The sequence below is a fragment of the Hylobates moloch genome, unplaced genomic scaffold, assembly GCF_009828535.3.
Source record: "Hylobates moloch isolate HMO894 unplaced genomic scaffold, HMol_V3 SCAFFOLD_18, whole genome shotgun sequence".
Taxonomy (NCBI): Eukaryota; Metazoa; Chordata; class Mammalia; order Primates; family Hylobatidae; genus Hylobates; species Hylobates moloch.
In genome coordinates, this window is record NW_026652293.1 from 76,856,965 (window position 1) to 76,880,424 (window position 23,460).

Sequence of the window (23,460 nt, forward strand, 5' to 3'; positions counted from 1 at the left end):
GGCTGAGGCAGGAGAATCACTGGAACCCAGGAGGCAGAGGTTGCAGTGAGCCGACATCATACCACTGCACTCCAGCCTGGCGACAGAGCGAGACTCCGTCTAAAAATAAAAGTTCAATATTTACTAATCATCAGAAAAATGCAAATGAATACTGCAGTGGGATATCATCTCACCTCAGTTCAAATGTCTTTTATCCAAGCGCCAGGCAATAATGAATGCTGCTGAGGATGTGGAGAAAGGGGAACCTTCGCACGCTGTTGGTAGGAATGTAAATTAGTACAGCCACTATGGAGAACGGTATGAAGGTTCCTTAAAAAACTAAAAATAGAACTGCCGTATGATCCAGCAATCTCACTGCTGGGGATATATCAAAGAGAAAGGAAATTGTTATATTAAAGAGATATCTGCACTCCCGTGTTTATTGCAGCACTATTCACAATAGCCAAGCTATGAAATCAACCCAAGTGTCTATCAATGGATGAACGGATAAAGAAAATGTGGTATATGCATGGAATATTATTCAGCCATAAAAAAGCATGAAATCGGCCGGGCACAGTGGCTCATGCCTGTAATCCCAGCACTTTGGGAGGCTGAGGTGGGAGGATCACCTGAGGTCAGGAGTTCCAAGACCAGCCTGGCCAACATGGTGAAACCCCATCTCTACAAAAATACAAAAATTAGCTGGGCATGATGGCAGGTGCCTGTAGTCCCAGCTACTCAGGAGGCTAAGGCAGGAGAATTGCTTCAACCTGGGAGGCGGAGACTGCAGTGAGCTGAGATCACGCCACTGCACTCCAGCCTGGGTGACAGAGCAAGACTCCGTCTCAAAAAAAAAAAAAAAGCATTAAATCCTGTCATTTACAATAACATGAAGGGAACTGGAGGACATTATATTAAGTAAAATAAGCCAGGCACAGAAAGACAAATATTGCCTGTTCTCACTAATATGTGGGAGCTTCAAAAAAAATTGAACTTGTAGAAGAGAAGAATTTGTGGAGACGGAGAGTAGAATGATGGTTAGCAGAGACTGGGAAGGGGAGTGGGGAAGAGGGGATAAACGGTGGATGGTTAATGGAACAAAAATACCGTTAGAAGAAAAAAGATCAGTGTTTGCTAGCACAACGGGCGACTATTGTCTATAATTTATTGTAAATTTCTTTTTTTTCTTTCTTTTTTTTTTTTTTTGAGACGGAGTCTTCCTCTGTTGCCCAGGCTGGAGTGCTGTGGCTCAATCTCGGTTCACTGCAACCTCTGCCTCCTGGGTTCAAGGATTCTCCTGCCTCAGCCCCCCAAGTAGCTGGGATTAGAGGCATGCGCCACCATGCCTGGTTAATTATTGTATTTTTAGTAAAGACAGGGTTTCACCATGTTAGCCAGGCTGGTCTCGAACTCCAGACCTCAAGTGATCTGCCCACCTCAGCCTCTCAAAGTGCTGGGATTACAGGCGTGAGCCACCACGCTCGGCCTGTTCTACATTTCAAAATAACTTAAAAAGTGGAATTAGAATGTTCCTAACACAAAGAAATGATAAATTCTTGAGGTAATGGACACCCCATTACCTTGATTGGATCATTACTCATTGTATGCTTATATAAAAATGGCACATGTACCCCATAAATATGTACATCTCTTATATACCTATAATAATTAAAAATAAAAAATTTTTTTTAAAAAGCATGGCAACCCATGACCGATTTATTCCCTTACAAGGCTGATTCAGAATTTCTAGGCACTGAGCACTCACTCTGTCTTCAAAGGAATAGTGGGGCTGTCTTTGCTAGGCGCTCAGAAGCCCTGAATCCCTTGCATTCTTCTGTCCAGCCTGCCACTTCTACTGAAGTAAAGTCTGCAGTTAGAAGCTTTCGGAGTTCGGGTTAGCAGATTAACCAAGAGCTCAGTTGTGCTTACTCAGATTTGCTCTTTCATTGTTTCTTCCTTCCTTCTCTCTCTCTTTTTTTTTTTTTAATAATCACAGCAGTAAAAGTACATTATATAATGATTAGGCTCTGTTGGATAGCCAACTGTTCCGTTATAATGCAATGCTGTTTAAAATCTTCAGGTTGCTTTGAAAAACACACTCAGGTGAAATAAAGCAGCTAGCCAGCCGGCAGGCAATGAGTTAACCGTTGTCTATGAAAGGGAAGAGGAGGAGACATCACACACTTTTTTTTTCCAGTCCTTTCTGTCTCCTGGTTACTGAATAGTCCTAGTTTTGTCTTGGCTGATGGTCTGGGTGCCTTGTGATTGTTTTGATAAAGCTAAGAGTTAAAATAAATATTTCTGCAGCCAGAGGGTTCCAGCCCTGGTTCCTTGGTAACCTAATACAAGTTACTTAACTTCTTAGTACCTCAATTTTCTTGGGAGTAAATAGCAGTAAAACTCTGTAGGGTTGCTGGGAGGCTAATAGGAGTTAATACATGTTACCTGATACGTAATCCATGATTGTCAACAGGAACTCACATTTCTCCTTTCTCAAAGATGTTTTCAAGGACACAGAACACTCTCGCACACATCTGTGCCTCATTTAACCCTCCAGAGAGCTATTGTAATCAACGTGGAGAGTGGGAAAATGACCTGCCGCAGGTCACACGGGTTTCAGTCCAGTGTTCTCCTGCTACACCACTAGCCATGTTTATGCAAACCACAGGCCCAGCTGTCTATGCATGCATAATAGATATGCAGAGTGCAAAATTCCTAAGGTAAATGGTAAAAAGTATGCCTTTGTCCACCAGCCACTCAGTTTTCCTTCCCATTGTTTACTTTTTCCTGTGATTTTTTTTTTTTTTTTTGAGACAGGGTCTCACTCTGTCACCCAGGCTGGAGTGCAGTGGTGTGATCTTGGCTCACTGCAACCTCCACTTCCTGGGCTCAAGCGATCCTCCTGCCTCAGCCTCCTGAGTAGCTGGGACCACAGGCATGCACCTCCACACCAAGCTTTTTTTTTTTTTTTTTTTGTATTTTTCATAGAGGTGGGGTCTCACCACTTTATGTGATTATTTATTTATTTATTTATTTATTTTATTTTATTTTTTTTGAGATGGAGTCTTGCTCTGTCGCCCAGGCTGGAGTGCAGTGGCGTGATCTCAGCTCACTGCAAGCTCTGCCTCCTGGGTGCATGCCATTCTCCTGCCTCAGCCTCCCAAGTAGCTGGGACTACAGGCACCTGCCACCATGCCCGGCTAATTTTTTGTATTTTTAGTAAAGACAGGGTTTCACCGTGCCAGGATGGTCTCGATCTCCTGACCTCATGATCCACCCGCCTTGGCCTCCCAAAGTGCTGGGATTACAGGCGTGAGCCATCGCTCCCAGCCTCATGTGATTATTTAAATATAGTAGTTTGCTTGTGGCGAGCCATATTCTCCAGTAAATAATCAGATGTGGGCCACGCACGGTGGCTCATGCTTGTAATCCTAGCACTATGAGGGGCCGAGGTGGGCGGATCACCTGAGGTCAGGAGTTCGAGACCAGCCTGGCCAACATGGTGAAACCCCATCTCTACTAAAAATACAAAAATTAGCTGTGTGTGGTGGCAGGTGCCTATAATCCCAGCTACTCAGGAGGTTGAGGCAGGAGAACTGTTTGAACCCGGGAGGTGGAGGCTGCAGTGAGCCAGGATTGTGCCACTGCACTCCAGCCTGGGCGACTGAGTGAGGCCCTGTGAAAAACAAACAAACAAACAAACAAACAAAAAACAGATGTGATATGAAATTTTATACTAGAAACAACATATATGTTTAGTCTAGGGTCAGTGGGGAACAGAAAGGGGGCTAACATAGAGAATGAAGTGCTTAAAAAAAATCCTCAGAAGGGCTGGAGGAACAGGCTCTGGGTGGGCCCCCAGGAGGCATCTAGAACATCTCCGCAAAACTGACCCATCAGTGGTAAAGCTATGTCAGTCCAGACCAGCAAGCTGCTTCCAGGGGTATTAAGTTCAAGAACCTTCTCCCAACGCCACTGTCTCTGCCACCCAGGAAGCTGGAATTTGAACCCTGGGACACTGACTTCAGCCACTGCCTTCACAACAATTGCTTCTTGACTGCCCCAAAGCTGGAGATGAGACACTGGAGGTTTGCTGCAGAAAAGTGCCAAATCTCCACAACCTTGCTTGCCAGTAGAGAAGATCAAGGCAGCAGCCTCTGCCTCATGTCCACCTTCCAAATCTCAAGCAAGCACAGCCAATGCAAGAGCTCTCATTCCTAGCCAGGATTCTTGTTGTGAGGCACTCTGGGAAATGTCGTGCTTAGCTTGCAAGTTTGTGAGGTAGGAAGGCCCACTAAGAAGTGAGACAGGACCTTGGGTCACAACTGATCAGAACAAAAACAAAAAAAAATGATGTGAGACAGGAGACTATGCCCAGCTAACATTAGCACAGTACCTTTGCTTTTTCTTTCGTTTTTTCTTTTTTTTGAGACGGAGTCTGGCTCTGTCGCCCAGGCTGGAGTGCAGTGGCGCGATCTCGGCTCACTGCAAGCTCCGCCTCCCAGGTTCACGCCATTCTCCTGCCTCAGCCTCTCCAAGTAGCTGGGACTACAGGCGCCCGCCACCACGCCCGGCTTATTTTTTGTATTTTTGGTAGAGACGGGGTTTCACCGTGGTCTCGATCTCCTGACCTTGTGATCCGCCCGCCTCGGCCTCCCAAAGTGCTGGGATTACAAGCGTGAGCCACAGCGCCCGGCCTCTTTTTGCTCCTTTCTAATCTTGTATTTCCTTCCCTAAATAGCCTATATGCATAGTCCTTCTACCATGTCAAATATTTTTACTGATTTCGTTGAAGATGGACTTTGTGGTACTAGATAGCTCACCCATGGAACTATGTATAAACTGGCAATATGATCCTTTACTCTATAAATTTTTTTCAGATTCCCATCCATCATGACTGCCATCCGACTACGAGAATTTACTGAGCGTCGCCCAGTGATCCCACCAAGGTATAGTTCTTCCAGATGCACAGCCTCTGGGGCTGAGGCCAGGCAGCCAGGTGCCTGGGGAGTTAGAACTGCACATCCTGCTGCTCAGTGGTCCAGAGACTACTGCCGGGGAGTTCGAGGGAAGCTCTTTGGATGTTCCCTGATGAGCAGGTCCATGCAAACCTACCGGCGAAAGTCGGAGGAAGCTGAGACGCCGAAGAAAGAGGCTGATAAATCCAGTTTCTCACAAAGAAATATTTAACAGGGACTTACGAACAGAAGCCACGTATGTGTCTCGGGTGGCAGTGAGATGAGATGGTGGATGTCTGCGCCATTACCCCCGAGACCCAGGGTTTAGATACCATAGGGAAAGAGTGATACAGAAGGGATATATGGGACAACTGAAGTACGATAACACCAATGTTGTTTGGCCGAAGGGCAGAACTTACAGTAAGTACCTGCTCCGACACCAGGAACTATAGAGAAACTGGAAATCTTAGAGGCCTGGGGTGATATGATTCAGTTGTGTCTCCACTCAAATCTCATCTTGAAGTGTAGCTCCCATAATTCCCACATGTCATGGGAGGGACCAGGTGGGAGGTAAGTGAACCATGGGGTGGGGTTTCCCCATGCTGTTCTCCTGACGGTGAATCAGTCTCACGAGATCTGATGGTTTTAAAGTGGGAGTTCCCCTGAACAAACTCTCTTGCCTGCCACCATGGAAGACATGCCTTTCCTCCTCCTTTGCCTTCTGCCATGATTGTGAGGCCTCCCCAGCCATGTGGAACTGTGAGTCCATTAAACCTCTTTTTCTTTATAAAATACCCAGTCTCGGGTATTTCTTCATAGCAGTATGAAAATGGGCCAATACAAGGGGTTAATCAGAAGCCAACATGGTGAATTAGCATCCAACGTAGAGTTGCTCTAGCCTCCACATTGGGTTTAGGGAAAGTTGTAAGAAAAAGAAGCCTCACACTCATTGCAGAATCCAAGCAAACAGGCAACTCCAAATTCCCAAAAGACCAGAAGGATATTGGTTTTCGCTTGGGAAGAGCTTTAGTGAGAAGCCTGAGCAATCCAAGCCCACATTTTGGATTGGACCATTTTACTTTGCTTGTGGTAAAACAAACTGCTCCTGTGCTTCTTCTGCATGATGAGAGCTGACGGCACAGATGGAAACTAAGGAGCCGTTTCACTCTTTCTTCAAGGTCCTCTATGGCACAAGAATAACAAGCCCTAGACATGTTTTGTCGTGCTAAATTTGATATCAGATGACAGTCTGTAAATCCTAACCCCACTCTCCCTTCACCACCTGCGATGGAGCCTGCAGAAGTGTAGTAGCTAAAAATTTGTGACAGCAACCTCACACTGGGATTTGGGGATCAGCCTCTTGTAGCCCCATTGGCTTCGTGGCTTTGAGCAAGCCTCGTTTTTATTTTATTTTTATTTATTTATTAGAGACAAAGTCTCGCTCTGTTGCCCAGGCTGGAGTGAAGTGGCTGGATCATAGCTCAGTCCAACTTCAAACTCCTGGGTTCACCTGATCTTCCTGCTGCCTTAGTCTCCTGAGTAGCTAGGACTACAAGCTGCCTGGCTAATTTTTAAATTTTTTGTAGAGACGAGGTCTCATTATGTTGGCCAGACTGTCTGGAACTCCTGGCCTCAAGCAGTCCTACCCCTTGGTATCACAAAGTGCGCGATTATGGGTGTGAGCCACAACACCCGGCCTCATGTTTATTTTAATATTGAGTTATTTTAGCCATGTTTGGTCAACAAAAGATAAGTCCTTCTTCCAGAAACTACAGAAGGAGTGAATGGATGGGCGTGTCCTTCCTGGCTACACCTTAAGAATTTTCTTTTAAGACCTGACACAGTGGCTCATGCCTGTAACCCCAGCACTTTGGGAGGCCGAGGTGGGTGGATCACTTGAGGTCAGGAGTTCGAGACCAGCCTGGCCAACATGGTGAAACCTATCTCTACTAAAAACACAAAAATTAGCCAGGCGTGGTGGCACACACCTATAATCCCAGTTACTCGGGAGGCTGAGGCAGGAGAATTGCTTGAACCCAGGAGGCAGAGGTTGCGATGAGCCGAGATCGCACTACTGCACTCCAGTATGGGTGACAGAATGAGACTGTCTCAAAAAACAAGAAAGAAAGAAAGAAAAAAAAAACAGATAAAATAATTGGAAGTTGTGATAAAGGAAACGAAAAAGAGTGTGAGAGAGAATAATCAGAGTGGAGAGGTAGGCAGAAGGAGAATACCTTGCTAGCCAGGGTGTTCAGGGAACGGCTCTCTGAGCAGTTGACAGCCGAACATGATGCTGGGTGATAGGGGCAGGGGGGTGGGAGAAGAATGAGGTCTAGGGAGGAGGAAGTGCAGGTCCAAAAGCCCTGATTCACGAAAGAAGCCATGACATGATGACACGGGGGCTGGAGCTGGGAGAAGGTTGGGGAGGTAGAGGCAGGAGAAGTTCCCGGAGGGCTTTGTGGCCCCCAACAGTGAGTTTGGGTTTTATGCTATTATACAGGCAATGGGTTGAAGGGTTTTATGCAATGGAGGGCCTTGATCCGGTTTACTTTTATGAAACTCACTCTGAGAACAGATTGTCTGAGGACAAGAGTGGGGGTTATTGCAGAGAGCAGGGGGAGGCAATGGTGATCTGGACCAAGGGGTGGCCGTGAGCTGGAGAAAAGCCGTCCCATGGGACATCCAGCCTGGAGGGGGAATGCACGGACTTGCTGATTGGACCCACGTGTTGGCAGGTCAGGAAAGGCATACAGAGCTGCCTCACGGTGAGCACTATGGGCGGAGGGTGGGGGCAGCAAGACTAGTTCAGGTGCAGGAAGAGCTGGAGCCGTCAGTGTGCCCCCAAACCCACGTGCGGCTCGGAGGACAAGCCCCAGAGAGCTGAAGACAGCCCAGCCTTAGGTCTCCAGGGGCCCCAGGGCCTGCTGTGCTCAGTTCCACCCAAACCCCTGGACTCCAGGCCAGGTCCAGACACTACAGAGCACTAGGCAGGAGTGGCCAACGGGGGTTTGTTTCCATTTTCCCCAGATGAGACCACAGTTAAACAGGCCTCACAGTGAACAAAACAGATCTCAAACACACACAGAAAGAGCAAAGGCTGTGGGGGACAAACAGGAAATACTGGAGCCAACTCCGTTCCTCTCTCCCCTGCTTCCTCCTCATCTGGGTTTCAGGAAGGGAAGGTTTTTGGTTTTTTGTTTTGTTTTGTTTTTGTTTTTTTGAGACAAAGTCTTGCGCTGTCACCCAGGCTGGAGTGCAGTGGTACGATCTTGGCTCACTGCAACCTCTGCCTCCTGAGTTCAAGTGATTCTCATGCCTCAGCCTCTCGAGTGCTGGGACTACAGGCGCCCACCACCACACCTGGCTAATTTTTGTATTTTTAGTAGAAACAAGGTTTCACCATGTTGGCCAGGCTGGTCTCGAACTCCTGACCTCAAATGATCCACTCAACTTGGCCTCCCAAAGTGCTGGGATTACAGGCATGAGCCACTGCGCCTGGCCTACTTTATCTGTTTCTTTATTTCCTGCCTGTCTCACCCCCTGGAATAATAATGGTAAACACTTCTGAAGCTCTTACTCTGTGCCAAGCACTGTTCTAGGTGCATCTGAACTCCTTTAGTCTTCACTACTGTGAGTTTCATATGAGGAAACCAAGGCACGGTGTGGTTAAATGACCGTCCCAGATCCCACAGCTAGTGACTGGTGGACATGGGACTTAAACTCACGTCTGTGCTTGTGGTCACTGCATTTTGCCCATCTCCAGGTTAGCCCCCCGGGCAGGGCTTACTTCCCTTTCCCTGCAACTCACTATCATGACCTCTGCCTCGCAGATTACCATTCCTGGTAGGCCCTGTAGGCACGGTTGTTGAAAACACTGAAATGAATGAGTGAGCAAAATTATCCACTCATTTATGTGTGGTTTGTACCCCTGGTGACTGATGGCACCTGAGCCTGCCCTTGTGTGGTTCTGCACAAGCATGTATCCAATTCATCCTTAAATGCCCAAGCCTCAGAGCTATGCTACAGAAAACTGAGTTAAAGTCAGCAGGGACACTGAATAAAAGTAAATATTAAATGGTTCACACTTAGTAGTGGCCACATGAAATTCTTGTATTCATAATCATATTGGCCGGGTGTGGCGGCTCATGCCTGTAATCCCAGCACTTTGGGAGGCCGAGGCAGGCAGATCATGAGGTCAAAAGATCGAGACCATCTTGGCCAACATGGCAAAACCCCATCTCTACTAAAAATACAAAAAATTAGCAGGGCATGGTGGTACACACCTGTAGTCCTAGCCACTCGGGAGGCTGAGGCAGGAGAATTGCTTGAACCTGGGAAGGCAGAGGTGGCAGTGAGCCAAGATTGCACCACTGCACTCCAGCCTGGTGACAGAGCCAGACTCCGTCTCAAAAAAAAAAAAAAAAAAAAAAAAAAAAAAAAAAAAAAAAAAAAAAAAAATCATATGCAACTGTTTACTGGTGGATCCCCTGGCTACAGGCTGGAGGCCTGTCACTCGGAGAAGGGCTGGGTGTGGCATTGGTTTGTGGAACGCAGGATACTACTGAAAAGATCACTTTAAGTGGATTAAATTCAGTGTGTTGTAGAAGATCAAAGATACAGAATTTGTGTGTGATTTAAATAGATTTTTAAAACTTTGATCAAAACAGTCTCTGAAGATCCAGAGGCAACTGTGTGGTCAGCCCATCCTGTGTGGGATGATATTGGAGCAGCGTCATTTGTCTGGGGTACAACCCGTGGTTCATTGCCTCATGCCAAAGAAATCAAGGACGTGAACACACAAGGAGTGAGGTTAAGAGCGGAGGTTTAATAGGCTAAAGAAAGAGAAAATCTCTCTCTTGCAGACAGAGGGCATCCCAGTGGGTCTTCTGGTCCCTGGTGAAGTGCAGGTTTTATAACTGAGCTTGAGGAGGTGGTGTCTGATTTATATAGGGCATGAAAGATTGGTTGGACCAGGTGTGCCATTTGCATAACGTGAGAAGGACTGGTTAGGACGAGGTGTGCTGTTTGCATGGCACGTGAAGAAGCTGGCTGCCCCACCCTAATCTTTTATTATGTAGATGGGTCACATTCAGTTGCCTGTTTTTGTTTGTACTATACACGTGGTGACAGAGAAAAGGGAAGATGGCGCCTCCCTGTTGAACATGCTGGCCCTCAGGTAGCCCTTTTCTATGGGCAAAGCTGCCGGCATTCACCCACGCAAGTTTCCAGCTTGCTTATTCATGTCTGCAGCTTGATTTTACAGGCTGCTCTTTGTTAGAAAAGAAATGACTTTGGGGCTGCTTTTTGTTAAAAGGGAAATTCTGCCGAGGACTCTGTTGCCCTTTCCATCTGCCTAAATAATTTCTATCTCCTGGATCAATATCAACACCTTGGGAGATATTAGCCACCAAGTACAAATGTCTCGTTTACACTCATGTAATCATGAATGGAGAAGACAGTATCATTCCCATTTCACTGATGAGGAAACTGAGGCTCCCCACTTCCTTGAGGAGATTCTTCTGTAGCCCGTAAAGCCTGGGAGATGAGGGCACACGTCTGCAGGCTTCCTAGTCCTTCCTTTAGTTCCTTCTTCTGGACTTACTAGCTCACATCCTTAGCTAAGTTATTGATTTCCCCTGAGCCTCAGTTTCTTATCAGGTATAGCGCTCACCACATTGTCTATAATTAGATAGCTGCCTAAACATGGCTTTCCTGACCAGATTATGAACTCTTGAGTGGAAAGACAATATTATCATCACTGTATCCCTAACACCTAGCGCACTGGAGACACAACGGAGCTTGCAGTGAGTACTTTTCATTGAGTTAAAAGCATCTGCCAGCTAACGTTGCTGTGCCTTTACGGCTTTTCCTATTTTTTAGTGTACAATGTCTATTTGCTTTCTGCCCCAAAATGAGAGAATCACAGAGTTTGTATGAAAATAACACTGAATTCTTATTAAAACAAATCATCACACATACCCTCAGGTGGCAGAATGTGATACGGAGTTTGGAGAACTGGGTTTGATTCACGGTGCTGGCATTTACTCGTTTAAGTGGACTTTACTATTTAAAAAGTCCACTTAACCTTTCTGAGACTTGGGCTATTCTTATAAAGCAGAGAGTTAATCATGTTTACCTTGCAAGGTGACTGTGAGGATTAAGTGAGATCATTTCTGTAAAAATGCTCTGTAGAGCGTGAGCCCCAGCAGGACCGTACCAGAGAAGAGCACAGTCAGAAGAACACAGGCTACCTGGGGCTGTGGGGCCAGGCTCTGGAGGGACGGACACCCCTGGCCTCTCCTATGCATATTGCATTTTGACTGTGGCTAAGCCCAGCTCCTGCTCCACTTACAGCCACCCTCCCAGGGAACAGGTTTGCTCTCATGTGGACTGAATACATCACCTCAAAAAGCCAAGCCATCAGGGACTCAAAATCATGCACGGTGCCTGCAAGCAGCTGCCCAGTGAGAAGGAAAGGGTTTTCTAGAGCCGGTTAAAACCCAGGTCAACACAATCACTCCAAGCAGAGCCCTGAGCTGGGCTGGGCTCCACAGCCAAGTGCTTTCACAGTCATTCGCTGAGGCCGGGTAAGGCGCAGCCTCTGGCCTGGCTAGACATTTCCCCTTAGGAGGTCAAAACTCTCTTCTCCACCCAGCCAGGCCTCTCTCCACACCCATCTCCCTACACGCACCTTCCCATTTTCTCTTCACTCCTCCCAAAACCCGCCAAGACACACTCCCGAGGGGCGGTGGCAGGGACTATTACTTGGTGCTGGTGTAGGGATTCTTTATCCTCAAATCAGCTTTCACTGACTGCTTCTAAGGAGCAGCGCTGAGTTTACTCACCTGCATTCAGCAGGTGTGTGTTTGTATCCACGCCGTGGTCAAAACCCAGCCCACCGCCCACAGCCCAGCAACTGTAGAAACCAGCGTCCTTTAGGTGGCTTCTTAAACCGTAATGTGGCCCTGGGGTAATATTCCAAGGTGGTGCTTCAGAAAATGGATAGGTGCCTAAGAAAGCTATGTGTCCCACCCCTGTGCATTCAGAAATGTCATTTGTTCCCTTTATTGTGCCAATTCCTCTCTCTTCTTACGACTTAATACCCCATTGTTATTTACCATCCAGGCCTCAGCCATAGTATCCCAGCCACTGGGCAGGCCCAGACAGCCTGTGGTTTTTCTGCAAATCAGAGTTCTCAGAGGTCATCTTTGCACAGACAGAGACAGAACTCGCCCTGCTCAGCGCTTGCCTTTCATACTAGACAGCCAGGCCCAATCTGGCCCTCATACACTCCACTCAAAACCTAATTCTGTCCACGTCTTGGCCCCTATAATTCCCTTTGCTTGGAATCTCTTCCCCATCCCCTTTGCTTATCTGAGTCCTAGATCTAGATACTCCTCCCTCTTCTGTGTCCTATCGACCCTTTATTCAGATCAGTATTTCAGCATGTGAAGAGCTTTTTGAGGACAAGGGCCGCTTCTTAGTCAGTTTTGTATCTGCAGAGCCTGGCATAGTGCAGGGTGTTTGTGTGCATTCAATAAATGTTGGTTGAGTCGAACTGAAGGCATAGTTTCAGTTTTCATCCATCATCTAACACATATTTAGTGAGATACGTTATGCAAAATGATGTGCTACTTTCTACTGACTGATTTTTTTTTTTTTTTTTTTTTTGAGATGGAGTCTCAATCTGTCCCCCAGGCTGGAGTGCAGTGGCACGATCTCAGCTCACTGCAAGCCCCACCTCCCAGGTTCACGCCATTCTCCTGTCCCAGCCTCCCAAATAGCTGGAACTACAGGCATGCACCACCACACCCGGCTAATTTTTTGTATTTTTAGTAGAGACGGGGTTTCACCGTGTTAGCCAGGATGGTCTCAATCTCCTGACCTTGCGATCCGCCCACCTTGGCCTCCCAAAGTGCTGGGATTACAGGCGTGAGCCCAGCCTCCTGACTTTGCATTTTTATGGCATCTACTGACTGCTCAGAATCTGTGGGACATCCAGAAAGACCCCACATGTCCAGGCATCACAAACTCAATAAAGTCACCTTCCCAGTGATGGCCATTTATTGTGTTCCCTCTTTTGGGGAAAGGCAGGATTCTTTCCAATGCCCGAAGATGCAGCTTTGCCTTGGACACTTCCCTGGCTTTTACCCTCCATCCTATCTCCTAAAATATCCTCAATCAGCCCTATCCTCTCCATCCACATTTCCATCATATCAGAGCTTCGTCATGTCCCACACAAAGCACTACAATCACTTCCTAAGCAGTCTTTCTGCTTTTAGTCACATGGTCTTCAAATCTGTCTTCTGGCTGGGTGCAGCGGCTCGCACCTGCAATCCCAGCACTTCGGGAGGTCAAGGTGGGAGAATCACTTGAGCCCAGGAGTTCCAGAGCAGGCTGGGCAACATAATGAGACCCTGTCTTTAAAAAAAAATGGTTTTCCACATTGCCCTCAAAAAAAGATCTTTCTCTATCATGTCATGAACCTTGTTAAAAATCTCACAAAGTAGCCTGGGCAACATAGTGAAACTACAAAAAAAAATTTTATATAAATATATATATATATGCCAGGCATATGGTACATGCCTGTAGTCCCTCCCAGCTACTTAGGAGGCTGAAACAGGAGGATCTCTTGATCCCAGGAGTTAGAGGCTACAGTGAGCTATGATCACACTGCACTACACAGCCTGGGCAACAGAGTGAGACTCCATCTCTAAAAGCAAACAAAACAAACAACAACAAACCTCACAAAGATTCCTATCACCTCGATCAGTAGTTCTCAAACGTTCAGACACAATACCCCCTTTTTAATAACAGGTATTTTGTAATATCTCTGCTATACTTCTGAAATAAAATCTGTAAATAATAAAAACCAACCACATATAATTTAAAAATATTAGGTTGGTGCAAAAGTAATTGCAGTTTTTGCCATTGAAAGTCATAGCAAAAACCGCAGTTAGTTTTACATCAACCTATCTCATTACAGTTTTATAACGATAATATAAAAGGAAAAGCAATGTACTATAAAATGAGATGTATTTCTGGCCGGGTGCAGTAGCTCATGCCTGTAATCCCGGCACTTTGGGAGGCCAAGGTGGGCAGATAAGTTGAGGCCAGGAGTTTGAGACCACCCTAGCCACCATGGTGAAACCCATCCTTCTAAAAATACAAAAATTAGCCCGGTGTGGTGGCGGGCACCTGTAATCCCAGCTACTAGAGAGGCTGAGGCAGGAGAATCACTTGAACTCAGGAGGCAGAGGTTGCAGTGAGCCGAGATTGCGCCACCGCGCTCCAGCCTGGGCGACAGAGCGAGACTCCCTCTCAAAATAAATAAATAAATACAATAAAATAAAATGAGATGTATTTTAAAGCATAAAACCTGAGCACCATTGCCCTCCAGCCTGGTCTCCCTCAGCCGTGTTGTATTCCACTTGTACCACCCACCTTTGTCCCACTCCCTCTTACGTTCACCCCACAGAAGTGCTCCCTCCCAGTCCCCACATGTTAGCTCAATGATGCTCCCAAAACTCCTCAAAATCCAGCCTCTAGACAGGGTTCGAGTCCCCCTCCCAGGCTTGCAAGCGCCTCGTGCTTTGACATCACAGTGCTGCTTCATGTTTAGTCTTTACAGACTTATTTGTTACAGTTAAAAAAAAAGATGAAATTTTGTAAACATCAAAAGTAGAAAAACCAGTATAATGAGTTCCCATTTACCAATTCCCACATTTATTATTTTTATTTTTATGTACTTTTTTCAGACAGAGCCCTCCATTTATGGATTCCCACATTTCTTTTTCTTTTTCTTTCTTTTTTTTTTGAGACAGGGTCTTGCACTCTTGCCCAGGCTGGAGTGCAGTGGCACAATCTCAGCTCACTGCAACTTCTGCCTCCCGAGTTCAAGCAATTCTCCTGGCTCAGCCTTCTCAGTAGCTGGGATTACAGGCATGTGCCACCACGTCCAACTATTTGAGACGGGGTTTCACCGTGTTGGCCAGGTTGGTCTCGAACTCGTGACCCCAAGTGATCCGCCCACCTTGGCCTCCCAAGGTGCTGGGGTTACAGGTGTGAGCCACTGCGCCCAGCCCGATTCCCACATTTCAACTGTTATCAACATTTGCCCCATTGGTTTTATTTCTTTCTTTCTTATTTTTTGTTTTTCTTTTCATTTAATTTCATTTTATTCCAGAAATATGCTTGCCCACCCACTGGTTTTATATATCCACTTATTTATTTTTTTCCTAATATTTTGAACCTAATACCTGATATGTTAAATATTTCCTTATGAATCCTGAACATAAATAACATTTTATTACAGATGCGGGAGGTTGTGGTGGGAGGAGGGAAGCCTGCAAGGCCCATACGCTCAGCTATGGTAGAAAAGGGCTGGTTATGCATGAAAAAGACTCTTGCCAGGAAATTCCCTGGGTTTTAGGGGCTCAGTGCCAGGAACTGGGGACAAAGACCAAATACGTTTTGTATTATGCCACAGCTGGCATTCTTCTGGAATGAACTAATTGTAAAAATGGCTTTCTTCTCACTTCCTCACGTTCTGCTCTAGTATATTCATTGCTCACCAGGGAAGAGACGTGCAAGGCTATTACCCTGGGCAGCTGGCAAGACTCCATTTTGATCACAGTGCAAAGAGAGCTCCCAGGTGAGACACCCGCCTCAATCTCAACGTCCAAGAATGTCACGAAAGCTACAATGATGAAAAGGGGTGGGCGGGGGAAGATACACGACTCCTCATAATACTGATGACAGCAAAAATAAGTATTATTTAATGGATAGAAGAGGTTTGCAAGGACATACAACAAACTGTTAATGTTTTGTTTTGTTTTGTTTTTAATGAGTGGTGAGATTATTCTTATTTTATATCTGTTTTGAGAAAAGGTCTTGATCTGTTGCCCAGGCTGGAGTGCAGTGGCGAGATCTTGGCTCACCACAACCTCCACCTCCCGGGTTCAAGCAATTCTCATGCCTCAGCCTCCCCAGTAGCTGAGACTACAGGCACACGTTACCATACCCAGCTAATTTTATTTGTATTTTTAGTAGAGATAGGGTTTCACCATGTTGGCCAGGCTGGTCTTGAACTTCTGGCCTCAAGTGATCTGCCCACCTTGGCCTCCCAAAGTGCTGGGATTACAGGCATGAGCCATTGCACCCAGCCCATAGGCAATTTGATCTTATTTTGTGTTGCGGGAGACATTCTTTTGTGGGAAAAGGAGTACTCTCACCCATCATTTAAGGCACCTACTTTAAAAGGTCAGGTACCTGTTAAGCACGAAATAAGAACAAGTAGAAGTGGGTGGGTATTCTCAACGATTCTTTAGGCCCATCCACAATAGAGCACCTTCCAATCATCCAGCATCTCTCCGCATTCAGTACCCCACAAGCATGGTCAGATTCTTGCTCTTGCTTTTTCTGAACGTCAGGCACAGCCTCTCCGTTTCTGCTAACACATTCTTTCTTAAAGAAGGCCCATCACAATCAAGGTTACCCAATCAGGCAAACATAACTGATGATGAAGCAGTCTTAATCTCCCCTCTAAGTGTGATGAGTTTACAGTGATATACTCACAGAAGGCTGCTCACCTCGTTTAGATTTAGATGTTCCCAAATCTCAGCCAACACTTCGTATTTTTCACATCAACAGCAGCTCATCTCATCTATTCTATAGTTTAAAAACATAAACGTTTATGAGAACATTTAGAAAACATTCACAGTCAAAAACGGAATGATTGAAAATTACCCACAATATCATCACCCGGAGATAATGCTGCAGAATCGTCCAGATCTACATCAAAATAGGACGGGATGGGTATTTTGAAACCTTTTTGTTTTTATTTTTGGTAATAGCTGCATTGAGATAATTCACATACCATACGATTTATCCATTTAATTCAATTGAATGAATTCAATTCAATTCAATTCAATGCATAATTCAATTGAAACCTTTGTTTAAATTTAATAATGTATTGTGGACTTTTTTCCATTTCAAAAATTATAATCCTACTACAGCATTTTTTTTTTTTTTTTAGATGGAGTCTCTCTCTTGTTGCCCAGGCTGAAGCGCAGTGGCGTGATCTCGGCTCACTGCAACCTCTGCCTTTGGGTTCAGGCGATTCTCCTGCCTCAGCCTCCCGAGTAGCTGGGATTACAGGCGGCCACTATCACACTCGGCTAATTTTGTATTATTAGTAGAGACGGGGTTTCACCATGTTGGCCAGGCTGGTCTTGAACTCCTGACCTCAGGTGATCCGCCAACCTCGGCCTCCCATAGTGCTGGGATTACAGGCGTGAGCCACTGCACCCAGCTGTACAGCATCACTTTATTTTTTTTTTTTGAGACAGAGTCTCGCTGCCTCCCAGGCTGGAGTGCAGTGGTGCCATCTCGGCTCACTGCAAGCTCCGCCCCCCAGGTTCACGCCATTCTCCTGCCTCAGCCTCCCGAGTAGCTGGGACTACAGGCACCCGCCACCAAGCCCGGCTAATTCTTTTTTGTATTTTTAGTAGAGACGGGGTTTCACCGTGTTAGCCAGGATGGTCTCGATCTCCTGACCTCGTGATCTGCCCGCCTCGGCCTCCCAAAGTGCTGGGATTACAGGTGCGAGCCACCGCGCCCGGCCACAGCATCACGTTTAATGGCGGCATGGCATTCCCACATATTTCTGTGTCATTGTCTAAATAATTTCCTATTTTTTTACGTGCAAGTTGTCCCACTCTTTTTATTATCATAAAAACACTTTGACAAGCATTCTTAGAGCTAAGTCTTTGTTGACATCCTAATTGTTGGGACAAAATATGTGCAGATTTTCAAGGTCTCCATATATACCACCCAAGCTGGACCAGTGAAAGTATCCTGCCACAAGCGATATTTTGCCGCTACATTTTGGTTGTTCTTTGCTTTGCTTTTCCAAGGGATACCTATTTGAGTAGGGGTACAGGAAGGTTATAACTGATTTCAGGTCCATCAGACCCCAAGAGGCACATAGTGGTTAGTCTAACCAGATGTATTGATTCCTATTTTATTTTATTTTATTTATTTCTTTGAGACAGGGTCTGGCTCTGTCACCCAGGCTCAGTCTCGGCTCACTGCAACCTCTGCCTCCCAGGCTCAAGAGATCCTCCTACGTAAGCCTCCCTAGTAGCTAGGACTACAGGTGTGCACCACCACGCCTGGCTAATTTTTGTATTTTTTTGTAGAGACAAGTTTTTGCCGTGTTGCTCAGGCTGGCCTCGAACTCCTGAGCTCAAGCAATCTGCCCCCGTCAGCCTCCAAAAATGCTGGAATTACAGGCGTGAGCCACCACACCAGGCCTGCACTGGTTCCGTGAAGCAACAAACATCCACAGAACAGTTACACTGGGAAAGGGCACCAGGGACCTCTGGAGCGCGGGGAGTGGCTATGCACGGGCGAATCTAGTGGAGAGCGTGATGTGCATCACCTCCTAGGACCTGTCGTTGGAGAGGAGGAGGGATGCTAAAGGGAAGAACAGGGAACAGAAGTCCCTGAACCATCTACTGCAGCTTTGCCAGGACTGGTCGTAGAGCTATGGGGGTCTTGGCAATCCTCTCTGCTAGCCTCATGGCTATTTCCAGGGAATGGATTCCAGCGGATGAGAAAATGGACTGCTTTTTCCCACTGGGTTTTCAGCAAACTGTTTCTATTTCCATTTAGGCCGCTCATAGACTTGACAATTCCACCCAAGAGAAAATATCACTATCAGCCTCAATTAGACCAACAAACGCTCATTCAATATATTTGTTTTCGAAGACATTCAAAGCCTGCTGAGCCATGGTATAAAGAAACCAGTTACCGAAGAGACTATTCTCTGCCGTTTGATGAGATTGGTAAGTCAGGCCAACTGCTCTTAACTCTCTGAGATTAACCTTGCGTGGGCCACCGATCAGCATCTCCCGTGGACTTGCTGTCTCAGGGAGCCTGTTTGGGACCAGTCGAGGTGGAGGCATGGATATGTGAGTATGTGTGTGTGTGTGTGTTTCTGGGTGCAGGAAGAATTTAGGGGGCCTCCCAAGGCTCCTCCCTACCTAGCTCCCTGCAGAGGAGACTTCAGGGATGGAAATGCGTACATCCTTATCAACACACAATCTCAAGTCTGACCACTCTTTCTTTTTTTCTTTTTCTTTTTTTTTTTTAAATTAGAGACATGGTCTTGCTATGTTGCCCAGGCTGGTCTTGAACTCCTGGCCTAAAGCAATCCTCCTGGCTCAGTCTCCTAAGTGGCTGAGACTACAGGCATAAGTCACTGCACCCAGCTAATTGTTTAACTCTTTTTTATAGAGATGAGGGTCTCACTTTGTTGCCCAGGCTGGCCTCAAACTCCTGGCCTCAAGCAATCCTCCTGCCTCAGCTTCTCAAAGTGCTGGGATTACAGGTGTGAGCCACCACACCTGGTTGACCACTCTTCACTGAGCCTCTTGTCACATGACAAAATCATTATTGTGCCTAAACATACTGTTAAGGGAACTTTTCTTATTCCCGATTTCAAACGTTATGACAATGATTTGACATTTGGAGGCATGTTTCAAAAATTCTAAGTTCCCCTTGTAGTATGTGAGGCTGCAGCATGTAAAAAAATACTGAAAGGGGGCCAGGCACGGTGGCTCACGTCTGTAATCCTGGCACTTTGGGAGGCTGAGGCAGGCGGATCAGCTGAGGTCAGGAGTTCAAGACCAGCCTGCCCAACATGGAGAAACCCTGTCTCTACTAAAAATACAAAGTGGTGGTGCATGCCTGTAATCCCAGCTACTCAGGAGACTGAGGCAGGAGAATCGCTTGAACCTAGGAGGCGGAGGTTGCCGTGAGCCGAGATCGTGCAACTGCACTCCAGCCTGGGCAACAGGAGCAAAACTCTGTCTCAAAAAAAATAAATAAATAAATACTGAAAGGGACTGAGGCTCCCTGACGTATAGGACCTTGCGGGAGGACACGTAGACATCAGTTTAAGCATTGCTTGTGTTCCTGCTGTCATCGGTGCTTTGAATTTTCGTTCTTGGGATGAATTACTTCATTGACAGACTTTTTCTTTTTTTTTATTTTGAGATGGAGTTTCACTCTGTCGCCCAGGCAGGAGTGCAGTGGCACCATCTGGAACCTCCACCTTCTGGGTTCAAGCGATTCTCCTGCCTCAGCCTCCCAAGTAACTGGGATTACAGGCATGCGCCACCACGCCCAGCTAATTTTTGTATTTTTAGTGGAGACAGGGTCTCCACTGTTGGCCAGGCTGGTCTCAAACTCCTGATCTGAAGTGATCCGCCCGCCTTGGCCTCTCAAAGTGGTGGGATTACAGGCGTGAGCCACTGCACCTGGCCAACAGACTTTTAAAATGAGTAAACTTCAATATTTTGGAGGCTCTTACACTGTGGCAGGCACATATTTAGTCCTGAAAGCAGCTCCCTGAAGTAAAGTCCTACTACTTTCCCAATTTTACAGTAGGCAAAGACAAGTCAGAGGCAGTTTATTAACTAGCCCCAGGTCACACAGCCAGGCGGTAGGAGAAGCAGAATTCAGCCCCAGGTCATTTCAAGCTGTGCTTGACTCGGAAGCTACAGAGCCTCTGTCACACCTGAGCGTCACCTGTACTACTATTTATTTAATAGTTTTCTTTAAAGAGAGTCTCTTTCTATTTATTTAAAATATGGAATGCCAGAGGAGATGGCCTGGGCTGGGCCCCTGGGCCCCAGGGAACAGCAAATGCAGCCACCAGGAAGATCAGAAAGAGGGCGGGAGAGGTGGATCTTGGGGGAGTTGAGCCAGGGGTAGGGGTGGCAATAGATGGAACCGCCATGGGGGCCAGAGGTTGCCAGCAGGGGTTTGGGATGAGAGGCTTCAAGCAGGGCAAAGCTGGGTTCTGGAGGCTCCGAGACGACTGGAGCCTGACCACAGTGGGAGCTGAGGGGCTGGGGAGGAGGCTGGGGCTGAGGTCAAGGTCACTGGGAAAGGAGGTGCTGGGAGGGCGTACAGAGTGGTAGGGGTTGCTGTCCCAAAGAAGAGGTGATCAGAAAACATCAATGGGGTTCCGGTCCCCACAGAACTGGCTGAGCACATTGTCCTTTCAAGACCAACTGGGAGTTTGAAATCTGTTTCCTTTGCATAAGGAAATCCAGGTGCGCCTCCAGTTTCCAAAGTGACCTGCAACAGGACCTTCTTTGCAACTCCTCTGCTATGAGGAGATCTCATAGACAGAGACAGACACAAAAGGTGTTCTCCCTTGCTTAGTTTAGAAAACAGTTTTTAAATCTTTCCAAACCTATGGAGCTAAATAAATTTTAGCAAAGCAATGAAATACTCACCACCTACTATGTATTGTGCCGGGACATAGAAAGTCCAGGAGGTGATTTCAGTCCTGCAGGCAACTCACAATCCAATTGGGAAGATGAGGCTTGGGAACTGACTAAATACCAAATAGAGGTGCAGGAGTTGAAAGATGAGGCCAGGCACAGCGGCTCACGCCTGTAATCCCAGCCCTTGCGAGGCCAAAGCGGGAGGATCACCTGAGGTGAGAAGTTCGAGACCAGCCTGACCAACATGGCAAAACCCCATCTCTACTAAAAATACAAAAATTAGCTGGGTGTGACGGCACACACCTATAATCCCAGCTACTCGGGAGGCTGAGGCAGGAGAATTGCTTGAACCCAGGAGGTGGAGGTTGCAGTGAGCCGAGATCGTGCCACTGCACTCCAGCCTGGGCAACAGAGACTCCGTCTCAAAAAAAAAAAAAAAAAAAGATGAGATCACTGGGGCCTAGAGCAGCCAGGAGAGCAGAGTGCAGGAATGGGGCAGAGAGGACTCCAGTGAGGAAAACGCTGGCTTGGCTGGGCACAGTAGAGGGGGCAGTGAAAGATGACATGCAGATCGGCAGAGTAGTAGGAGAGAATACCCGAACCGAAGAGCAGCTGAAGGAGTTTGGGAAGCTGAATTTGGACAACCAGAGCCAGTGTAGGATCATAGTCAAGGGAGTGACCCAGGCAGCTTCAGAGGACATGAGTCTGTCAGCTCTGCTCAGGATGGGTTGGAGAAGGCGTGGACTGCAGCTGAGAAGAGCATATCACTGTTGCAGTGATACAGTGTGGGCAGCGGGAAGCCCTGGACAGCATTCAGGCATGGCAACACTGCAGGCCTGCAGCGTTCTAGCTACGTGGTGTTGGGCAATGTACTTAGCTTCTCTGAACCTTTTTGCTCCTCTGTAAATGAAGAATCAAAGTCTACCTTTTAGGATAGCTGTTAGGATTTAAGGATGTCTGCCCTGTGCCTAGAACCGTGCTAAGTGGCATGCTCACACACACGTATGTGTACACACTCATCGCTGCAATTAGTGGTGACAGTCCCCGTGAACTAGGTAGTAGTATTATTATTATTGTTAGCTCCATTTAGCAGAAGAAGAAACAGGCTTTGAGACTTTAAAAAGTCTACTCAAGCAAGTAACTGGTAAGTCGTCAGTCCAGCCCAAGCCGCATGTGTTACCCTCCAAAGCCCATGCTTTTCAATTGAACTAGGGAGGTTACAGGGGAAATGGAAAGAAGACTCATATGGCAGCGCATTTGGAGTGAAAAAGGACAGTGCGAATAGAAAAAGCACCGAGAGAAATGAAAGACAACTCTGCACCCTCTCATTTCTGCAAAATTGGTGATGCTTCTGATAGAAATAATGGATTTAGGCAGAAGAGATGCAGTCAAGTTGGGATCTAGGGACAATTAAAAATACGGTACCAGAAAGTGGTGCAGCCCAGGCACCATAAGAGGAGAAATGGCTTCAGATAGTCCCCTATTTAGTGAGCTTTGAAGCTGGACCAATTCTAGAGATGATTTTTATTTATATATTCATTCTTTATTTATTGAATGATTGAATGTCTATTTGTCATCTATTGCTGAGTAACGAATCATTCCAAAATGTAGTGACTGAAAACATTAATGATGATTTTTTAAAAATGTTCTCAGGTTTCTGTGGGTAGGAATTTGAGAACTGCTCAGTTGGGCATTCTGGCTCAGGGTCTCTCTTAAGGTTTTGGTCAGATGTCAGTGGGGGCTGCAGTCTTGCCTGAAGGCTTGACTGGGGCTGGAGGATCTACCTCCAAGGGGGCCACACACATGGTTGCTGAGCTGGTGCTCGCTGTTGACTGGAGACCTCAGTGCCTTTCCATGTGGGTCTCTCCATGGGGCTGTGTGAGTGTCCTCACAGCATGGCAGTCAGCTTCCCTTAGACAGAGCAATCTGAGACCGAGGTGGAAACCGCAATGCTTTTTATGACCCAGGCTCAAAAGTCACACACTGTCACTTCTTGGCCAGGCACAGTGGCTCACGCCTGTAATCCCAACACTTTGGGAGGCCGAGGCGGACAGATCACCTGAGGCCAGGAGTTCGAGACCAGCCTGGCCAACACAGTGAAACCCCATCTCTACTAAAAATACAAAAGTTAGACAGACATGGTGGCAAATGCTTATAATCCCAGCTACTCCAGGAGGCTGAGGCAGGAGAAACATTTGAACCTAGGAGGTGGAGGTTGC

At 46.7% G+C, this 23,460-nt stretch overlaps 1 protein-coding gene across 2 annotated transcripts in view; it reads left to right on the top strand.

The window, feature by feature from the left end:
• SPMIP3 (sperm microtubule inner protein 3) overlaps positions 1-23,460 on the top strand; it is a 36,954-nt gene that overhangs the window by 7,206 nt on the left and 6,288 nt on the right. For both annotated transcript variants that reach the window (XM_032136525.2, XM_058430495.1), the window contains 3 exons: positions 4,860-4,928; positions 15,496-15,591; positions 18,615-18,787. In XM_032136525.2, the coding sequence (XP_031992416.1) occupies positions 4,873-4,928; positions 15,496-15,591; positions 18,615-18,787 (325 nt within the window). In that variant the 5' untranslated portion in view covers positions 4,860-4,872. The remainder of the gene's footprint in view (positions 1-4,859; positions 4,929-15,495; positions 15,592-18,614; positions 18,788-23,460) is intronic.